This window comes from Piliocolobus tephrosceles, chromosome 15 (genome assembly GCF_002776525.5).
Source record: "Piliocolobus tephrosceles isolate RC106 chromosome 15, ASM277652v3, whole genome shotgun sequence".
Classification (NCBI taxonomy): domain Eukaryota; kingdom Metazoa; phylum Chordata; class Mammalia; order Primates; family Cercopithecidae; genus Piliocolobus; species Piliocolobus tephrosceles.
Window position 1 is genome coordinate 1,223,715 of NC_045448.1, and position 20,812 is coordinate 1,244,526.

Genomic DNA, 20,812 nt, shown 5'->3' on the forward strand with positions numbered 1-20,812 from the left:
TGTTAACAATCAGACAGCGTTACAGAGGAAGTATTACCTTCCACTGTCAGTTATGTTAACAATCAGACAGTGTTACAGAGGAAGTATCACCTTCCACTGTCAGTTATGTTAACAATCGGACAGCGTTACAAAGGAAGTATCACCTTCTACTGTCAGTTATGTTAACAATCGGACAGTGTTACAGAGGAAGTATCACCTTCCATTGTCGGTGTGTTAACAATCAGATGGCGTTACAGAGGAAGTATCACCTTCCACTGTCAGTTATGTTAACAATCAGACCGTGTTACAGAGGAACTATTACCTTCCACTGTCAGTTATGTTAACAATCGACAGCGTTACAGAGGAAGTATCACCTTCCATTGTTGGTGTGTTAACAATCAGACAGCGTTACAGAGGAAGTATTACCTTCCACTGTCAGTTATGTTAACAATCAGACAGCGTTACAGAGGAAGTATCACCTTCCACTGTCAGTTATGTTAACAATCGGACAGCGTTACAGAGGGAAGTATCACCTTCCATTGTCGGTGTGTTAACATTATCAGAGAGCGTTACAGAGGAAGTATCACCTTCCACTGTCAGTTATGTTAACAATCAGACCGTGTTACAAAGGAAGTGAGATGTGATTATCATCTTTAACAACCTGAAACCATCACAGTAATATGTAAACATTAGCATGTTTCATGTAACGCACACTCAACTGCAAAGCTACTCTTTAATTACTAAAACTACGGAAAAATATTTTCTGTCTTCCAAGAGGGAGAACTAAAAATCTGGCTTCCCTTCAGCTTTTATCTGTGCCACGGGAGGATGGGTCCACCCGAGTTTATCCCCCAGGCTGTGGAACAAATAAAAATGGCTCTGTTGTGACTGGCTGCCAACAGTGTCTCTGGAGCTGTGAGTGGAGCACATGCCACATTCCGATCTAGAAGGTCTGATCGCGCTTTGGAGAAGGGCTTAGAGTTGTGAAATTAAACTGTTACCCAGACCACTTTTAAATAAAGTGTGCATAAATGCCATCCATAATGGAAAAACAAGTTCGTTTTTTACAGAAACATTGCTATTCTGAGATGCATAAGAAAAAAGCTGTGAAAGAGTTAAAAGAGGCCACCAGGGGCGATTTGGAGGGACAATTACGAGAGGAGCCACCACGTCCCCACCACACGCTCTGAGAAGGGCAGAAAGAGAGCCACACCTGCGCCCACAGAGCCCCGACTTGTGCCTGGACCACGTTGCAGCCTGTCCCAAACCAGAGACGCTGACGAGATCCTTGTCCTCCATTACCCCAACAAGAGCTAGATGGTAAAATTGGGACACAATTTTAAGCATATATACTGGATGTGTATGCCTCATGAGGAAACGTTATTCTCAAATCTGCAAATGTGAGTACAGTTACAGTGCAGTATCAATGGACCAAAAAGACAATAATTATATACCTAAATCACTTCACTGGGAGGACCATTTTGAAGTCTTTAAACAATAAACAGGACTTTTATGTAGATGTTTTTGCACATTTTATATATAATGTTTTAATAGCAGTTTACGATACCATGCAAAATATTAATTTAGGTTATTCCCAAGACGCTATCCTAATGGGGAGCTCTGCTGAGCTCTCTTTCTTCAAAATCAAATTTGAGCCAAAGCCTCTTACTGCTGCTCACTGAGTCGTTTGAGTATTGCTTATTTTGTGAGAAATTAGGCAAAACCTCAATAGCCAAGACTGCCTGGCTTCTCCTGATGGATGAGCACATACCTTTGATCACAGGTCCCTCCTACAAATGATGGATGATAGGTCCTTTTAAAGGCAGATGAGACTTACCTCAATGTAAGAGGCTGAAGTCACAGCCTTCACTGAACAGCTTGCAGAGAGGGTGCTTTGGTGCTGTCCAGACAAGGTGGAATGGCTGTGGAGTGTGGGAAGAGGCTCTCCGGAGGCAGGTGCAGTGGGTGGAGCAGGGCGGGAGTGGCTCCGGCAGCTCCCTCACCGGGACAGGCCCTCCAGGCCGGCTGTGGCTGCCATCTGCTTCCGGGGCTTGCATCAGTGCTCTGGAGCTCACGTCACACTCTCTTCTGCTCACGACAAGAATGGATACACATGTTTCACTTCTGGAATTGATGACCATAGGGTATTAGTCCATTCTCATACTGCTATGAAGAAATACCCAAGACTGGGTAATTTATAAAGAAAAAGAGGTTTAATGGACTCACAGTTCCACATGACTGGGGAGATCTCACAATCACAGCAGAAAGCAAAGGAAGAGCAAAGGCACGTCTTACATGGCGGCAGGCAAAGGAGATTGTGCGGGGGAACTGCCCTTTATAAAACCATCAGATCATGTAAGACTCAGTCACTGTCACAAGAACAGCACGGGAAAGATCTGCGCCCATGATTCAGTTATGTCCCACTGTGTCCCTCCCACGACACGTGAGAATTATGGGAGCTGTAATTCAAGATGAGATTTGGGTGGGGACACAGGCAAACCATATCACATGGGAAGCAGTGACTGAAGCATGATTTTGGAATATTGTGTTTCTGCACAGTGTCTGGCAATTCTAATTCTAAAAGGATCCTGATGCCCAAGTCTGTCCAGGTGGATTTGGGCTCAGTTTCCTCACTGTGAACATGGAAGAGACAGAGAAACTATTCCCTAAGATCCTATGAAGTTCTAATTTTCCTAAAACCTACAGGAAACATGTGCTTTGACACTTCGGCATAAAATGCAGAGATTCTATTTAGCTCCTGGGTTTAATATAAAGGAAAAGATGTGGCCAAGAATCTTGAGGTTAGCATGTGGGCAGGAAATAAACCCGTCAATGGTCAGATGGGATAAAAGTGTTCTTGAAACTTTTTACCTGTTTTCTGCAGCCCCTTTCCCTCTCCTGACACTTGGAGAAAAATATGTTCTTTGTTTAAAAATAAAAGCTTTTAATGGAAATTCAACCTATGGATAAAAAAAAAAAAAAAAAAATTACTGTTCCCTGGTGGAATTTTTCTGGGAAGATAAAGATTTATTATAATGAAGTATGTATAATTAAAGACTACCTTTTATAGAAGACATCCATTAAGTCTTTCTTTGCTGCAGCCTTTTTTATTTATGGGAGTTAGAGTTTGTAGAGTACATTTCATCTTTAAAGTACCTTAGCAAACATTAAGTAATTTTTGCAGTAGTATTAAAAGGCAATATTTTTAATTTTTAATTTTACATTTCTCAAATTGGTTCATGAAAAACTAAGGTTTAGTGGTTCACATATAGCCATAGATGGGGTGGTATCAGTCAGGATTAAAGTTTTTCATTTTGTCTGCACTCTCGACTATGTCTTATATAATATAGGAAGAACTGGAACTTCTAGTGAATTTTTCTGAAGTTCTCTAAGCAGAAAAAGGAGCAATGCTCATAAGATGTTTTAAGGCTGTGTACAGGAAAACACAAGGGAAGACCAGAGGGGCCACTGCGGCGACGTGGGACTGAGGACGGTGGATGCTGATGCATCCTCAAGACATGCGGAGCAGCTACTGGAGGCTGGACCATGGGGCAGGAGAGCTGGGTGGGCTGGAGGAAGCCAGTTTGCAAAGATTGAAGAGTGAGAAAGTAGAGACTGACAAATCATCACATGCTAAATGTCGATTTAAACATTTTGTGAATGTCTGTTGATTTAACAAGGCTGTTTAATGTAGTAAGAGATGCTAATCAAATAAATGAACTCTTGCTTATAAATCACTAATTAATTTTATTCCTTTACAGAATGTGCTCTGGAGATTTAAATTCTCTCAGCTTAAGGGATCTTCAGATGATGGGAAAACTCGAGTAAAGCTGCTGTTTCAGAATCTAGACACCAAACAGATTGAGACGAAGGTATGGGGCATGGGGCATGGGGCATGGGTTATTCTGCCACCCACCCACACATAAAGTACAGCTCAGATGGTCTGCTGGTAAAAATCTCCATCCTTCCCATGCACACATACGTAAACCAATAGGTCCCGAAGCACAAGTCCTTCTTAAAAATTAAACGATAGATACGTCGAAAGAGCCTGTCCAGGTCAAATGTCCCTTGTCTGAAATGCTTGGGACCAGAAGTGTTTGGGATTTCAGATTTTGGAATGTTTGTGGATTAGGTACTGATTGAGCATCTGAAATCCAAAAATCCAGAATACAAAATGTTCAAATAAACATTTCCTTTGAGCATCATGGCAGCATTTGAGAAGGTTGGGATTCTGGAACATTTAGCGTCAGGCCAGCATTCAAGCAGGTTGGGATTCTGGAACATTTAGCATCAGGCCAGCATTCAAGAAGGTTGGGATTCTGGGGCATTTCAGTGTTTGGATATTCAGATTTGGGACGCTCAAGCTGTACAGGATGTTTCCTATCAGAGAGACGTTTATATGCTAAAATAGTGACTGTTGAAACAAAGTATTTGATTTGACTAAAATGTACAAGCATCTTAGTAAATATTAGCAGGAAATCAATATTTTAAAATATACCAGAAGTCAAAATTTAAAGGAAGGGTTTTACAAACTGTATTTTGTTTGCACCCTGTGTGTGATAAATTGACTATAATATTGAGAACAAACTTCTTTGTTAATTAAAAGACCTTAGACCTTTTAAATTCATTGCCTGGAGGTGACATTGTACTATTGACAGGTATTGACTTTTACCATATTTTATGTATAAATATGTTGCCCACAAGCCAGTTTTAATATAAACTTAATAAAACTAAAGATTAAATTTGCTAAACTGAAAAATAAATTTTAAAAAATATGAGACTCATGAACACATATTGTGTGGAAACAGATTGTCAATACTTTGCAGACATTTTTTTCTCTGATGGAATTAATCTGAGCAACACGTCACACGTGGTATTTTTATATGTGAAAGTTCAGGTCAACTTTGATCCTCTCTTCATTGATCTCAATGAAATGACAATTTATAGCTGCTTTTAAGTACAACGGAAATTGTATGTGATTGTTTGACATTTTTATGTTTTGGAAATTGACAAAAGTAAAACCTGATTGCAGATGGTACAGAGGCTGTGGCTCCTGGGGTGGGGGACAGTGATGAGGCAGCGGCACTCGTGCTGACCCCAGGGCCCTGAGCAGGCAAGGCACTGACCTCTCAGCAGGCTGCCCTGAGCCGCATCCTGGGGTCGTCAGCCACCAGCAAGCTGGGAATGTGGAGAGAGAGGCTTGACATCAATTTCCATCTGGTATTTCACTGGCGTGGATGTGAATCGATCAGGGATGAAAATAGAACGTTCTTCCTCTGGTTTGTTTATTTATGCAGCTGTTTGCCTTGGGCCCCCTGGCAGGGGAGGAGCCCCATAACCTTTTGCTGCTTTAATCTTGTGGAGCTCTGGGTCTCCTACTGTGAGGGCGCGGGAGGTCTCCGGTGGCCATGAGGGTTTCATGCCTGTGGTGTCCCTGTGGCTTTCTGAGCCCCTCTCATCCCCGGGGCACAGGCTTCAGGACCTCCAGCAGCTTCCATGGCATCTGAAACACCCTTTTAACAGTGTCTGTTAAAGTTAAATGTTTTTGTGTTTATTTGTTAATGATCAGTCAGCGCTTGATTATCTGTTAATAAAAGGAGCATCCGTATCAGGTCACCTAAGACAGAGGGGCTTGAAATATGTTAGATTCGCGTGGGACAGAGGCTCTGCGACAGGCGTGGCTGCCTTGTGCTGCTGTGTTTGGATCTACCTATTTCCATCGTGGGCGGGTGGGAAGGAGAATGCCTCAGGGAGTTCCAGAGGCCACAGGGATGGACGCAAGATTCGTAGGGCTTGAAGTTTAAACAATTCATGGGAATATTTTATGAAAAAAAAAAGTAAAACTGCAAATACAGCAACCTAGCTACACTGAGAAATGAATGTGGGGCACATTAATATGTCCCTACAAACCTCCACCTCCATTTCCCCACACCGGATCTCAGAGCCACCCAAGGCCTCTCTGTGGCACCTCTGGGGCGAGAGGGAAGAACTTGGGTAGAGACAGGCAGGGACCTCACAAGAGCAGTGACCCGAAGGCCCTGGGCACGTCGCTCGGGCCCCCCAGCTCCCTGGGCTCTGTGCAGTTGAGGACCTCACAGCTCACACAGGAAGAAGAGGGGACACAGACGAGGATGACAGCATTTCCCACCTTATCCCACAGAGTAGGAAACAGACATGTGGATGACTGCAAACACTTAGTGCATGGGAGGCTGTGGGCATTTTCCAAAGTCACCTCCACACACTGAGGGTCTGCACTTGTCAACATACGAGATGTACGGAAAGTTAGAACACGGCGTCTGGGAAATGAAAACTCTAGAAGCTAATGTAGAACATGGCGGCTGGGAAATGAAAACTCTAAAAGCTAATGCAGGACATAAGGAGTCCACAGGAATGAATTCTGAGTTGAGACTCAAAGCTATTGCAAATCTTGGATGTTAGCAATATGTCGTCTTAATAGGAACCTTTTATTACCTCAATACATCAATTAACCAGGAGTGTCAGAGAAAACAGTATTCCTAGTAAGTTGATTTTCTAGTAAAATGAGTGGTAACAATGAAACAAGTTTCCTTTTAGTAGTTGTTGAAAATATTTCTGGAATATTCTACAAGGACACTGCCTTAGTAATTAGTGCACGATGAGAACACTTGAGTTTCTCCTGAAATCTGAAGGAGGAGTTCTGGGGCTTGGGGGGCAGAGTGAAATATTAATTCCTACCATCCATTATTTGCAAATATTACATAGAATTGGCCAGGCATGGTGGCTCATGCCTGTAATCTCAGCACTTTGGGAGGCTGAGGCAGGTGAATCGCGAGGTCAGGAGACCATCCTGCCTAACACGGTGAAACCCTGTCTCTACTAAAACTACAAAAAATTAGCCAGGCATGGTGGCGGACACCCGTAGTCCCAGCTACTTGGGAAGCTGAGGCAGGAGAATGGTGTGAACCTGGGAGGTAGAGCTTGCAGTGAGCCGAGATCATGCCACTGCACACCAGCCTGGGCAACAGAGCGAGACTCTATCTCAACAAAAAAGTAATGAAAGAAATTTAAAAATCACATAGAATTCAAGACTGTGGGATGATTTCACAAGGATTCCAATGGCTGGAAATTTGAGATTGCAGTAGTTTTTAAATAAAATATTTTTCTTCCCTTTGACTGTTTTTGCCTTTAAAAAAAAAAGAGTGGAGAGGAAGCAAATGTTATTGAATGAAGAATTTCCATCTTGTGCTGTTTAATTGTGTTATTCATGCAAATTATGTCAGATTATTCAGACATAGCTTGACCTGCACTGCACAGGGGAAGCTGCCCTTTCCCAGTTCCCACAAAAGATACCCAGTGAAACCCTGCCATGTTTCTGTGCATATTGCTTGTATTTTGCATATTTCTTTATAATTCCATTTCTGCCTCTAGGCTGAGCCTCCAAAGGGCAACTTTAGTTTAGCTTTTTTATATTCAGCATGAGGTTCAGCACATATGTACACTTGATAAATGTTTTAAATGAATAAATTAACGAAGAAGGAGTAAATTAGTATTAAAGAAACTGCCAGATGTACTCACAGGCGTTTCATCAGTTCTAAGGAGAAAATTGTTCCTACTATCATTAAAATGAGATACATTTTAATGACTCCATGCAGATACATACAGAAGTTTCTGATATTCCCACATATATATCCATGAAGCGGAGGTTGTGCCTTGAAAGCAAGGCACAATTTACTGCAGAATCATGTCTCTGGGAGAAACACTAGTGTGTATTTTCACTCTATAATGATCTGTGAGAGTAAACCCCACTGAAAATTACGCCTCTGCCATCAGTGAGTCGGCTGAGTGTGCCAGCCACAGATGGAGGGCTTGAGCACCTGCGTGTTTAGGACCACTGAGGGGGTGGCAGGCCAGAAGGAATTTGGGGTGTTTCTGAAACTGAGGCCTGGCTGCTGAGCTTTCTCGGCAGGAGTGCCGATCGATGCCCACAGCATTTATCACTGAAAAGACTGAATCGAGGGTGCTGAGAAAACTATTTCAGGAAGCCAGATGGTGCCAGGAGGGAGGGCCAGCCCCAGCAAAACATCACCCAACAGAGAATTTCCCATCTCCCTGTGTGTAAACCAGGGGCTTCTAAATGTTCTCATGCAGATGGATATCAAAAGGAAGAGGATAAACAATTAATATGATACTCATGAAGTGCAACGCCCCCTTCCCAAATACAGATCCGAAATTATTTTTTTAAATCTTGTCTCAAGAAAATGAAAACAAAAGCAAAGCATTCCTTCTTCCTCCCTTCCTCCTTCCTTCCCTCACTCTCTCCCTCCCTCCCTCTCCCCCTCCTTCCTTCCCTCCTTCCTTCCTTCCTTCCTTCTTTCCTTCCTTTCCCCCTTCCTTCCTTCCTTTTTTCCTTCCTTCCTTCCTTCCTTCTTTCCTTCCTTCCTTCCTTCCTTCCTTCCTTCCTTCCTTCTTTCCTTCCTTCCTTCCTTCCTTTCCTCCTTCCTTCCTTCCTTCTCTCCTTCCTTCCTTCTTTCCCTCCCTTCCTTCTCTTATCTTTCCATTTCTTAAATAATAACCTTTGATAGAAGGCTGGATAGTTGATTCATTCCGAAAAAATGAATTGGCTACTTTTAGGATGTTTGAACACAACATCTTTGTTTTGGTTATAAGTCTGTCAATGACTGAGTCCAGAAACACAATATTCAAATGAACAAAAAAATATAGTTGAATGAAATCTCTTTTCTAAGCAGTGGCAACAAACAAGTGTATTATCATTCAGTAACTAACGTGTTCAGAATGGTGAATTGAAGTTACAACATTCAGTCACAAAATTCCCCCTGCAGCAGAGGCAAGTCAGAATGAAGACGGTTCTCCAGAAGCAAACCTGGAGTGTTAGCAGCTAACTCCCCCAAAGCCAGAGACACAGGAATATTTAGGGCCCTCCGAGGGAAAATCCACATGGTTTAACATACGCAAGTCAGTAAACGTGGTACATCACATAAAATTAAAAACAAAAACCATATTATCATCTCAATAGATGCAGGTAAAGCATTTGACAAAATATAGCATCTCTTTATGATTAAAACCCTCAACAAAATCAGCATAGAAGGGACATGACTTTAGGTCATAAAAGCCATGTATGACAAATCCACAGCCAACATCATACTGAATGGGAAAAAGTTGAAAGCATTTCTCCTGAGAACTGGAAGAAGACAAGGACGCCCACTCTCACTACTTCTATTCAGCATAGTACTGAAGTCCTAGCCAGAGCAATCAGACAAGAAAAAGAAATCAATGACATCCAGCATTTTAAAGAGGAGGTCAAACTATTGCTGTTTGCTGATGATATGATTGTACTTAGAAACTGACTTTACATGTAAAGTCTCAGAATGCAAAAGCAATGTACACAAAAGTAGCACTGCTGTACACCAATAATGACCAAGCTTAGAATTAAATCAAGAACTCAATCCCTTTTACAACAGCTGCAAAAAAATAAAATACTTAGATATGTACCTAACCAAGGAGGTGAAAAACCCCTACAAGAGAAACTATGAAACGCTGCTGAAAGAACTCATAGATGACACAGACAAATGGAAACACGTCCCATGCTTATGAATGGGTAGGATCAATATTGTGAAAATGACTATACTGCTGAACGCAATCTACAGATTCAGTCCCCGTCAAAATATCATCATTCTTCACAGAACTAGAAAAGACAAACCTAAAATTTATATGGACCCAAAAAGGAGCCCACATAAGCCAAAGCAAAACTAAGATAAAACAAATTTGGAGGTATCATATTACCCGACTTCAAACCATAGTGGAAGGCTGTAGTCACCAAACCAGCACGGTACTAGTACAAAAACAGACATAGACCAATGGAACAGAATAGAGAACCCAGAAATAAAGCCAAATACTTACAGCCAACTGATCTTGACAAAGCATACCAAAACATAAATTGGGGAAAGGACACTCTATTCAATATATGGGGCTGGGATAATTGGCAAGCCACATGCAGAAGAATGAAACTGGATCCTCATCTCTCACCTTATGCAAAAATCAACTGAGGATGGATCAAAGACTTAAATCTAAGACCTGAAACTATAAAAATTCTGGAAGATAACATCAGAAAAACTCTTCTACACATAGTCTTAGGCCAATGAGAGTTCATGACGAAGAACCCGAAAGCAAATGCAACAAAAAGCAAAAAAAAAATAGATGGGACCTAATTAAACTAAAAAGCTTCTGCACAGCAAAAGAAATGATCAGCAAAGTGAACAGACAACCCACAGAAAGGCAGAAAATCTTTGCAATCTATATATTCAATACAGGACTAATATCCAGACTCTGCAAGGAACTCAAACAAACCGGAAAGAAAAAAACAAATAATCTCATCAAAAAGTGGGCAAAGGACATGAATAGGCAGTTCTCAAAAGAAAATATACAAACGGCCAACAAACATATGAAAAAATGCTCAACATCACTAATTTGCAGGGAAATGCAAATTAAAACCACAACATATAGGCTACCTTATTCCTGCAAGAATGGCCATAATCAAAAAGTTAAAAAAGCAGTAGATGTTGGTGTGAATGTTGGTAAAAAGGGAACACTTTTACACTGCTGGTGGGAATGTAAACTAGCACAACCACTGTGGAAAACAGTGTGGAGATTCCTTGAAGAACTAAAAGTAGGACTGCCATTTGATCCGGCAATCCCACTATTGGATATCTACCCAAAGGAAAAAAAAAAAAAAAGTCATACGAAAAAGACACCATACACACAAATGTTTATAACAGCACAATTAGCAATTTCAGAGACATGGAACCAACCTAAGTACCCATCAACCAATGAGTAGATAAAGAAAGCATGGTACATATACTCCATGGAATGTTACTCAACCATAAAAAGGAACAAAATAATGTCTTTTGCAGCAACTTGGATGGAGCTGGAAGCCATTATTCTAAGTGAAGTAACTCAGGAATGGAAAACCAAATATCATGTGTTCTCATTCATAAATGGGAGCTAAGTGATGAGGATGCAAAGGCCTACAAATGACACAATGGACTTTGGGGAATTGGTGGGGGAAGGATGGGAGGGGACTGAGGAATAAAAGACTACACACTGGGTATAGTGTACACTGCACGGATGACAGGTGCACCAAAATCTCAGAAATCACTACTAAATAACTTAACCATGTAAACAAAAACCCCATTCCCCAAAAACTATTGAAATAAAAATGAAAATGAATATTCAAAACATGCATGGACAAAGTACTCAAAGAATACAGAAAAGTGAATTGAGTGTTTCTTAAATACCTATGTTCTTTCTTCTTGATTATAACCCTATCCCAGTAATTCCCTTTTTCACGGAGAGATTCATGTGTTTTGTCTCTCAACTTGGGGCCCAGCCACTGTTGACACTAAAGTGCACTGAGCCCGTGCTCCTTGCGTAGAGGACTCTGAATGTATCCCCGTGCCTCCACTGCATCAGCCGCTGGCTTTCCATGTGACAGATGCTTCGTAAATGTTTCCTGCAATTAACCATGCTTTGAGAAACTTTATCAACCTATAAGCTAATTCTGGGGAGACGTGACGGAATGGGTCCTGACGTACTTCCTGGCTCTCTCCGTGTTGAGAGAAGCCCAGCAGAGGCCTGAGCCGTCAGCAGCCAACCACGCTGCCTGCTGGTCCAGGAAAGGCGAACCAGGGCTATAGCTTCTGTGTGAGAGGGAAGGACTCATGCTCCTCTCTGACCCTGGCTTTGGGGATTCACAGGTAGGTGAGGAAGTTAGAGTATTAAAACAATGGCCACGTAGGTAAGTAAAGCCAGTCTGGGCCCAGGGAAAACCAAGAAAATGTCTAATCATTTTATTTTCAACCATCAGGGCTTCTAAGATAAATTTAAAATTAGACTGGAGTCCTACAGGTGAATTCCATTTTCCAAGTATCATTACACTAAATCTAGACATGTACTTCAGCCTGTGTGGGTCTGGATTGAACACCGAGAAACCGCATGACGCACACACAGGTTCTGTCCAACAATCTTAAATAACTCGCTTGTGATTGGGTTTGACAAAATATAAGATGGATGTTCACACTGGGAGAACTGTTCCTGGTAAACACTCCAGCTTCTAAGATAGAAATGCAGCCTTCAAACCCGTCCGCTGGGTGACCTTAGAGAGAGGCTGGTGTGTTTTACTTTTCTTTCAGGTACGTCACAGTCATGGTTTATGTCACCAGATCAAACAAATCATATTCTCATTGCTTTGTTTTCCTATCCTTTTTATTTGGAAGGGACTGTCCCCATTAGGGTCTATATTTTGGAAGTCAAAGTAATATTGGTCTTGAAATTAAAATACTATAATATTTCAACTCCAAGGCATTGGTAAAGACAGAAATCCAAAATATGCCTCTTTTGATGCAGATTTTCAAAGAGAAAAGTACTAGACACAATAGTACCTACCAGTTTGGAGGCGTCAGTTTCCCATTCTCCCCACTCTCTTTGTGCTTAGTGACGCTGAACATTTGTTTCATAGACTTGCTGGCCATCTGTCTGTCTTCTTTTGAGAAAAGACTGTCCAAGTTTTTCGCCCATTTTAAAATCAGGTTGTTTTCTTGCTTTTGAGTTCCTCGACTTCCTTATATATTTTGGATATTAACTCCTTATCAGATGCATGGCTTGTAAATATTTCCTCCATTCTTCAGGTAGTGACTTCATTTTGTTTATTGTTTTTATTGCTGTGCAGACACTATTTAGTTGAATGGACTTTAATTTGTCTGTTTGCTTTCATTGCTTGTGCGTTTGGAGTCATATCCAAAACGTCATTGCCCAGACCAGTGCCAAAAATATTTTGTCCTATGTTTTATCCTAGTAGTTTTATAGTTTTCGGTCTTACATTTAAATCTTTAATCCATTTTGAATTGATTTTTGTATATGGTGTGAGATAAAGATATGATTTCATTCTTCTGCATGTGAATATCCAGTTTTCCCCACATCATTTGTTGAAGAGACTATCTTTTCCCCATTATGTGTTCTTGCCACCCTTGTAAAGGAGCAATTGATGGTAAAAGCATGGATTTATCTTTGGGGTCTCAATTCTGTATTTGTCTATATTTCTGTTTTAGCATTAGTACCACGCTGTTTTGGTTGTTACAGCTTTGTAGTATATTTTGAAGTTGGGTAGTGCAATGCCCCTAGCTTTGTTCTGTTTGCCCAACAATGCTTTTGCTATTCAAGGTCTTTTGTAGTTCAATATGAATTTTAGAATTTTTTTCTGTTTCAGTCAAACATGTCACTGGAATTTTGATAGAGGTTGCATTGAATCTATAGATTGCTTTAGCTGTAGTTTCTTTTCTTTTTTAGGTTAAATAATATTCCATTATATGCATATACCCAATTTTTAATCCTTTCATTCATGGACGAACACTTAGGCTACTTCCATCCTTTGGCTCTTGTGAATATTGCTACTGTGAACACAGGTGTTCAAATATCTGCTTGAGTCGCTGCTTTAAATTATTTGGGTATTGAACAAAAGTAGAATTGCTGGATCATGTGGTAAGTATATTTTTCATTTTTTGAGGAAGTCCCATACCCTTTGCTGTAGCAGCTGCACCATTTTATTTCCACCAACAAAGGAAATTGGAATGCACAAGGGTTCCGGTTTCTCCACATCCTCAACAACACTTCTGATTTTCCTAGGAGAGTACTGGCCATCCTGATGGATGTTAAATGTTATCTCACTGGGGTTTTATTATCTTCTAATGATTATTGATGTTGAACATCTTTTCGTGTGCTTATTGGACACTTGTATATCTTCTCTAGATAAATATTCAGATTTTTGCCCATGTTCTAATCAAGTTGTTTTTTGTTGTTGTTGTTGCTTGTTTGTAAGAGTTCTTAAATATTCTAGATATTAGCTCCTTATCAAGTGTGTGATTTGCAGATGTCTTCTCTCATTCTGGAGTTTCTCTTTATTCTTTGTTTACAGTGTCCTTCGATGCACAAAAGTTATTAATGTTGGTGCAATCTAATTATCTCTTTTAATTTATCTATGCTTTATTTGATTGCCTTTGCTATTTGTGTCATATCCAAGAAGTTATTGCCAAACCCAATGTCATGAAGTGTTTCCCTATGTTTTTGTCTAAACTTTTTAAAGTTTTAGCTCTTATGTTTAAGTCCTTGATTCATTTGGGGTTAATTTTTATATATGGTATAAGGTAAGAGCCTAAATTCATTGTGTTGCAAGTGGATATCTAATTTTCCCAGCACCGGTTAATTTAAAAACTGCTTATTGCCCATAGCACAGACATTTCCGATTGAGTGGCAGACTTATATAGCACCACATAGTCCAGGTTTTACTTCTGTGCTCTCTGGTGTATTCATTCATCATTCATTATTTTTTCATTCACCTGTATGTCTCTCTTTATACCAGTAATGGTGTTTTGATTACTGTGGCTTTGCCATAAGCTTTAAAATCAGGAACCATGAGACCTCAGACTTTGTTGATTTGTTTTCAAGATGGTTTTGGCTAGTCAGGATCCTTTAAGATTACAGATGCATTTTTCTATTAAAAAATGTCTTTGGAATTTGGATGGAGAATGTATTGAATCTGAGGTTCACTTCTGGTAATATTAACATCTTAATAATATTATGCCTTCCAACCCATAAATATGGGATGCCTTTCCATTTATTGGTGTCTTCATTACTTTCTTTTAACAATTTCTTTTAGTTTTCATTCTACAAGACGTTTGCATCCATGGTTAAGTTCATTCCTTAGCATTTTATTTTTTCATCCTATTGTAAACGGGATTGTTTCTCTGATTTCTTTTTCAGATTATTCATTATAAGGGGATAGAAACAAAATTTATTTTCCCCTTCTTCCAACCCCCAGCTCTGGGTAACCTCTATTCTATTGTCTATCTCTATGAATTTGCTTTTTCTAGGTGCCTCATAGAAGTGCAATCGTAGAATAGATGACCTTTTCTGTCTGGCTTCTTTTGCTTAGAGCTTAATGTCGTCAAGGTCCATCCATGTTGGAATAAGTATCAGAACATTCCTTTTTAGAGCTGAGTTGTATTCCATTTTATGGATACATCATATTTTATTCGATATTTGTTGATGAGCACTCTGGGTTATTTCACCTTTTGGCTATTGTGAATAATGATGCAATGCACATTTACATGCACGTATCTGTTCAAGTCCCTTTTTTATTTTTTGGAATACCCATAGGAGTGAATTTGCTAGGCCATATCATAACTCTATTTAACTTTCTTAAGGAATTGCTCATCTGTTTTCCACAGCACCTATACTTGTTTACATTCCAACCATCAATGAAGGTTCCAGTTTCTCCGCATCCTCACCAATGTTTTTCTTTTCTCCTTTTTAAAATATTACAGCCATTGTAGTAGGTGTGAAGTGGTATCTCATTTTGAGAGTTTGTTTGTTTGCATTTCCCCAGTGATTGATGATGTGACGCATCTTACCCTGTGTTAAGGGGTCATCTGCGTGTCTCCTTTGGAGAAACTTAAGTCCTGTGCCCATTTTTAAAGTGGATTGTTTGTTTTTTTGTTGTTGATGTGTAGGAGTTCTTGACATATTATGGATATTAAATTATTCTAAGATACATGATGTGTAAATATTTTCTTCCATTCTGTAGTTCGTCTTTTCTCACTCTCTTGAAAATGTCCTTCGATGCACAAAAGTTTTTTATTTTGATCAAGTCCACTTTATCTCTTTTCTCTTTTGCTATTTAGCAGCAGTGTTTTAAACTCCCTAATGCGTGATACAAAACAGTCACTTACCAGAGTTATCTAACACGTGCTAGTTGGGGCTGGAGCCACCTTGAATTCCCACTTCAGTTCTCACATTTATGTAAGGAATGGTTTGTAGCTGTTTTTATGTTTTTCCAGACTCCAGGAGGAGGGCCTCCTGCCAGTTTTCCCTCAAGCTGAGTGGAAGGCTTGTCACACCTCACAGTAAAAAGATGTGCTCATTGTGAGGGCTGGTTATTTCTCTGATGTGTGAATCTTAAGCTGATGAATATCAAGAGGAAAATGTAAACCCTTCCGCCACACCACAGTAGAGGAAGCTGTAACTGCTCAACCCACAGAAACAAACACATTCTCCTGCAGCCCAAGAGCTGTGCACTGGCACCTGCATACAGGCTGGAGACAAGATGGTCAGGTGGGGGAAAGGGCAGCACCCCCTGCCCCCATGCTAATGGCCAAATGAGAGTATTGGCTGCTGCATCACTCCCTGATCTGCAGACTAGAAACTGCTTAAGGCTTTGCACCATCCACACACTGGCCACATCGAACCGGAATCAAGCTGGGATGCAGCACGGGCTGCTTCCAGGAGCTCCCAGAGGGGTGGAGGCTCTGGCGGCACAGAAGAGGCACCGAGGCACTTGCCTCCCTCTCCATGGCCTCTGACAATTTTCTGTGTGTTCCCAAGGTCTTCTTTCTCCTCCCCACAAAAAAAAAAACAAAAAAAACCAACCAAACAAACAAACAAAAAAAACTGGAGCTAACAACTAAAGCAAATCCTCACCTCTGTCTAAACGTACTGATTTAGGTAACAAAACCTGCAGACCTCAGAGATCGTGAATTTGGAGAAGTGACTGAAAGAACCGAGATGCTGGTTGTTACTACCCTGGAAGAAGGGGTGGGAAGAGGAGTCTATGCAGACAGAGGGTGGACTTGGCATTTGAATAAATGAGATCATCGCCCAACAGCCCGTTTACAAAACGCCATTATTTGTCCTTTCCAGGATAGAAAGGGCAAACATTTCATACTAATCAAAGGAGAAATTCTTTTGCAAAGTGGGTCATTTTTCTTTTCCAGGTTCTATAGAGCTGGTTCCTGCTAGGAATTAGTAAATACCAAATAACAAAACGTTGTTGAAAATGGCATCTCTTCAAAAACAGATGATCACCTCTATTCTTTCAACCAAAAAAGATTCTAACGTGAAATATCTGTAATGTAAGTGCATATATTCACAAAAGTGATCTAGTACAAAAATAAAATATTTGACATAAATGTGATTTGTTTTTCTAAAATTGAATGGTAAAATAGTGACATTTTATTATTACTTGCATTAATTATAAAAGCATCCTAGTTTTGCTATTATTTCACATTTTTTCCTAAATGGGAAAATAATTTTCCATCTTTTGTTATTAATAATCATTGAATTAATGTGGGACATTGAATTAATGTTATTCAATTAATAATCATTGAATTAATTAATGAATTAATCATTGAATTAATTCACACAGAGCCAATTACAGTTGATTTTCTTCCTAATTTTTTTATAACAAAAGATCTCCATTTTACAGGCAAGACACCTGACTCAAAGAAAGAAGTTATTAGTCTAAATTATAGCTGCCGTTTTTGATGTTTAAATTGTGCCAAAGTTTACATTCAGTATCTTACTTGATTCTCCCAATAGACACAGACTGGGGTTTGCCCCAATTTATAGGTGAGAAAACCAAGTTTTAGAGACGTGCCTTTCTGAGACCTTTGGCTGCCACGGGAGGATGGCAGCTGAGCTGGATTTGCAGGAGTCCACGTGTCTCTGCCATTGGAGATGCTCACAGGAGTTTCCAGGTGACCAGATTCACCTGTGATCGTCCAGATCTTCCCCCACTTGAACGCTGTGCTTTCTGTGTGCATCAGGAAGCTCAGGACGATCCCTTTGTTCCCCATCAAAAAGGGCCACAGCTGACACCCCTACAGCAGAGACACGTGTTAACAAGAGGGAAGCAGAGAACAGTTCTTACACTCACGCGTGTTCATGGAGGTCACGGGACATGTGAACTCAGAGGGTCCAGGTGGCCGAGGCCCAGATGCCCTCCTTACAGAGAGGAGGAGTGGGGATGCTCAGGCCCGTGCTCCAGGGAGGGTGCGTGGGAGTGAAGGTCGTCTCGGCTGCAGACCAAGTCTCCCAGGTAACCTCCGGGAGCTGCCCTCGGAAGAAGAGGGGAAAGTCTGGGCCTGGTGGCCACCTCCAGTCCCTTCTCTTCTCTGGTGGTGGATCTTTCCCGGCTGTTTAATGAGATCTCAGGGGAGGCGATCTTAAGACAGTTGCATTTCCTTTGAAAGAAGCTTTCTCAGTCAAGTAAGGAGACTCCAGAGAGCTTCTCCCCGCATTTGGGAGAGAAACAAGACAAGGCTGGAGGGACCTTGATTCCGAGGCAGCTTCTGGGGCCCTCAGCACATCCATGTGCTAGGCTTCAGGGTGCCGCCTGCTGAGACCCGACAGTGCTCTGTTTTCTAATTTTTATCTTGTTTTTTGTTTGTGTTTTTGTTTTTTTGGAGATAGGGTCTTACTCTGTTGCCCAGGCTGGAGTGCGGTGGCACAGTCACAGCTCACTGCAGGCTCAGACTCCTGGGCTCAAGCCATCCTCCTACCTCAGCCTCCCAAAGCACTGGGATTACAGCTGTGCACCACCTCACCCGGCCTGTTTTATTTTATTTTAATGAACAACATGCTGTAGCCTGGGACTTAGGTAGTTCAGAGTCTGGAAAAGATATTTTCCTTTAATATTTAAAACCTTCTTGAGGACCTAATCAATGCAAATCAGAGCCTTCCTAGCAAGTCTTCTGTGAAGACCTCGGGGCAGGGATCTCACCCCTTAGACGAGGCCCGTTTCTTGCTCCCGGCTTGTTGTGAGTTGTGTTATGAATTACGTTTGTCTTTTGAGTGTCCTACATTTCAAATAGCACCTGCTCTCTAGGGCAGGAGCAGCTTCCTCTTACTGGGATTATGAATTTGGGAAGCAGGACGTGCATAGGAAGAGTGGACTCGCACTCTTCGCCCTGTTCTGGGCACACCTGGCCCAGCAGCCCTGCCGATAGGACCACCCCTCCACCCTGCCTGGCACTGGGACTCCTGAGAGCCGCCCACATCCAAGGATGTCTCTGGAGACAGGAAGCCCCAGTCCCAGGGAGGGCAGAGGGCAGGCTCGCCCCGACCACAGCTGATTGTGGTCTCAGTCCGCATCTCCAGCTCTGATGTCCAGACTTGCTTGAGCAGGAAGTCCTGTTTGCTCCGCACATCCCACCCAACCTCTCCAGTGCTGGGTTCCAGGGGCAGCCAGGACATGAACCGGAGGGGCAAGCTCCCTGCAGTGCAGGCTTCAGCATTCACAACTAGAGGAAGACGAAGAGGATGGCAACAGGAAATCGAATGCTGCCAAAATACATAAAGATTTATTCTGAGCCGACAGAGTGACTGCGACCTGGCGACACACAGCCTCCTGAGGTCCCAAGAAGGTGCAGGTGCACCTGAGCAGCCAGGTTGCAATTTGGTTTCATACATTTCAGGGTGACAGAATCGCAGGTGAAATCAGAAGTCAGTGCATGGAGGGTGTGCACTGGTTCAGCCTGGAAAGGTGGGCATCTTCAAGTAGGGGCTTACAAGTCATAGGTGGGTTTTGGGGATTCTTTAGCTGGCAGTTGGTTGAAAGAGCTAAGCTTTGTCTGAAGACTTGAGGTCAGTGTGAAGTAACACTGAAGTTAAGATGAGGGCATCTGCATCCACCATGTCATGCTGTGCCAAAGTTAGGCTGGAAAGTCAGCCACATCATACGGATTAATAAGAAAAAAAAGAATTTGGCCGGGCATGGTGGCTCAAGCATGTAATCCCAGCACTTTGGGAGGCTGAGACGGGTGGATCACGAGGTCAGGAGATCAAGACGGTGAAACCCCATCTCTACTAAAAAATACAAAAAAACTAGCCGGGCGAGGTGGCGGGCGCCTGTAGTCCCAGCTACTCAGGAGGCTGAGGCAGGAGAATGGCGTAAACCTGGAAGGCGGAGCTTGCAGTGAGCTGAGATCCGGCCACTGCACTCCAGCCTGGGTGACAGAGCAAGACTCCGTCTCAAAAAAAAAAAAAAAGAATCTGTTCAAGGGGATTTTACGGTTTGTAGGGCACAACTACTCGGGCCCTTTAGAAAGGAATTTGGTAAAGAGGAAAACAAAGGTCAGGGCTCAGTCATCAGGGAACAGGAGGGTGAAGCCCTTCTGGTCCCAGTGCTAACCCTGCCCAGGCACCAACATAACAGGCAGGGGCTTTGGGCCCTTGAGTAAGAAGGTCAGGATTTGAGAGGAATTAGAGCTCCAGCCAGGACTCCTGCAGGACAAGGTCCAGTAGCCTCCTGACCAGCCTGTGGGTCTTCCTGGTGTTAAGGCTCAGCCCATGAAAACCAAGGAGCCCTCAGGCAAGCCACACCCCAGCTGACCCTCACCAGCCCTGCCCAGAGACTCGGACCATCATCAAACCAGGACAAAATTGGTTTTGAAAGCACTGGTTTATAACCATGGGCTCTTCTTAAAGACCGCAACATCGTCTCTCACTGCCTGTTCCTCTCTGTCACTCTGAAGTCCCCGTGTCTCTCCGTGTCCTGTCAGGCCCCTGTCTGGCTCCCATCACTGTATGTGTGAACCCGTTTTTCACTCCTTTCGCTCCTTGGCCAAGGCCCTGTGAGTTCAGCATTAAGGGGTCTGAATGGCTGGATCTCACGCATCCCTGGGAAGAGAAAACTAGCTCAGAAGAGTCAGCTACGTGAGGTTTGTGGAATTTATCAGTCCCAGGGAGACGTGAGTTTGGGGCTGCAGTTCTGCAGTCCCACACGTACATCCTTGCCTGGGGCAGCTGTTTAAAGGCATCGGGCCCTGCCCTGCTGCCTTACCCATCGTCTTCATGTTCCTGGAATTTGTGATACAAAGAACAAAGCATAGCCAATCAATCAGTAGCTTATGGTATTTAATTTAGATTTTGGGTAAACAACTCAGAAACTGCCTCTTTTTTTTAAAGGTCCATTTATAACTGCAGCATTTTGGAGTGTATATTCAGGGCA

At 42.1% G+C, this 20,812-nt stretch overlaps 1 protein-coding gene across 1 annotated transcript in view; it reads left to right on the forward strand.

Annotated features, from left to right (window-relative positions):
* SNTG2 (syntrophin gamma 2) overlaps positions 1–20,812 on the forward strand; it is a 374,015-nt gene that overhangs the window by 341,927 nt on the left and 11,276 nt on the right. Inside the window, exon 16 of the mRNA XM_023192643.1 lies at positions 3,741–3,851. Within this exon, the coding sequence (XP_023048411.1) occupies positions 3,741–3,851 (111 nt within the window). The remainder of the gene's footprint in view (positions 1–3,740; positions 3,852–20,812) is intronic.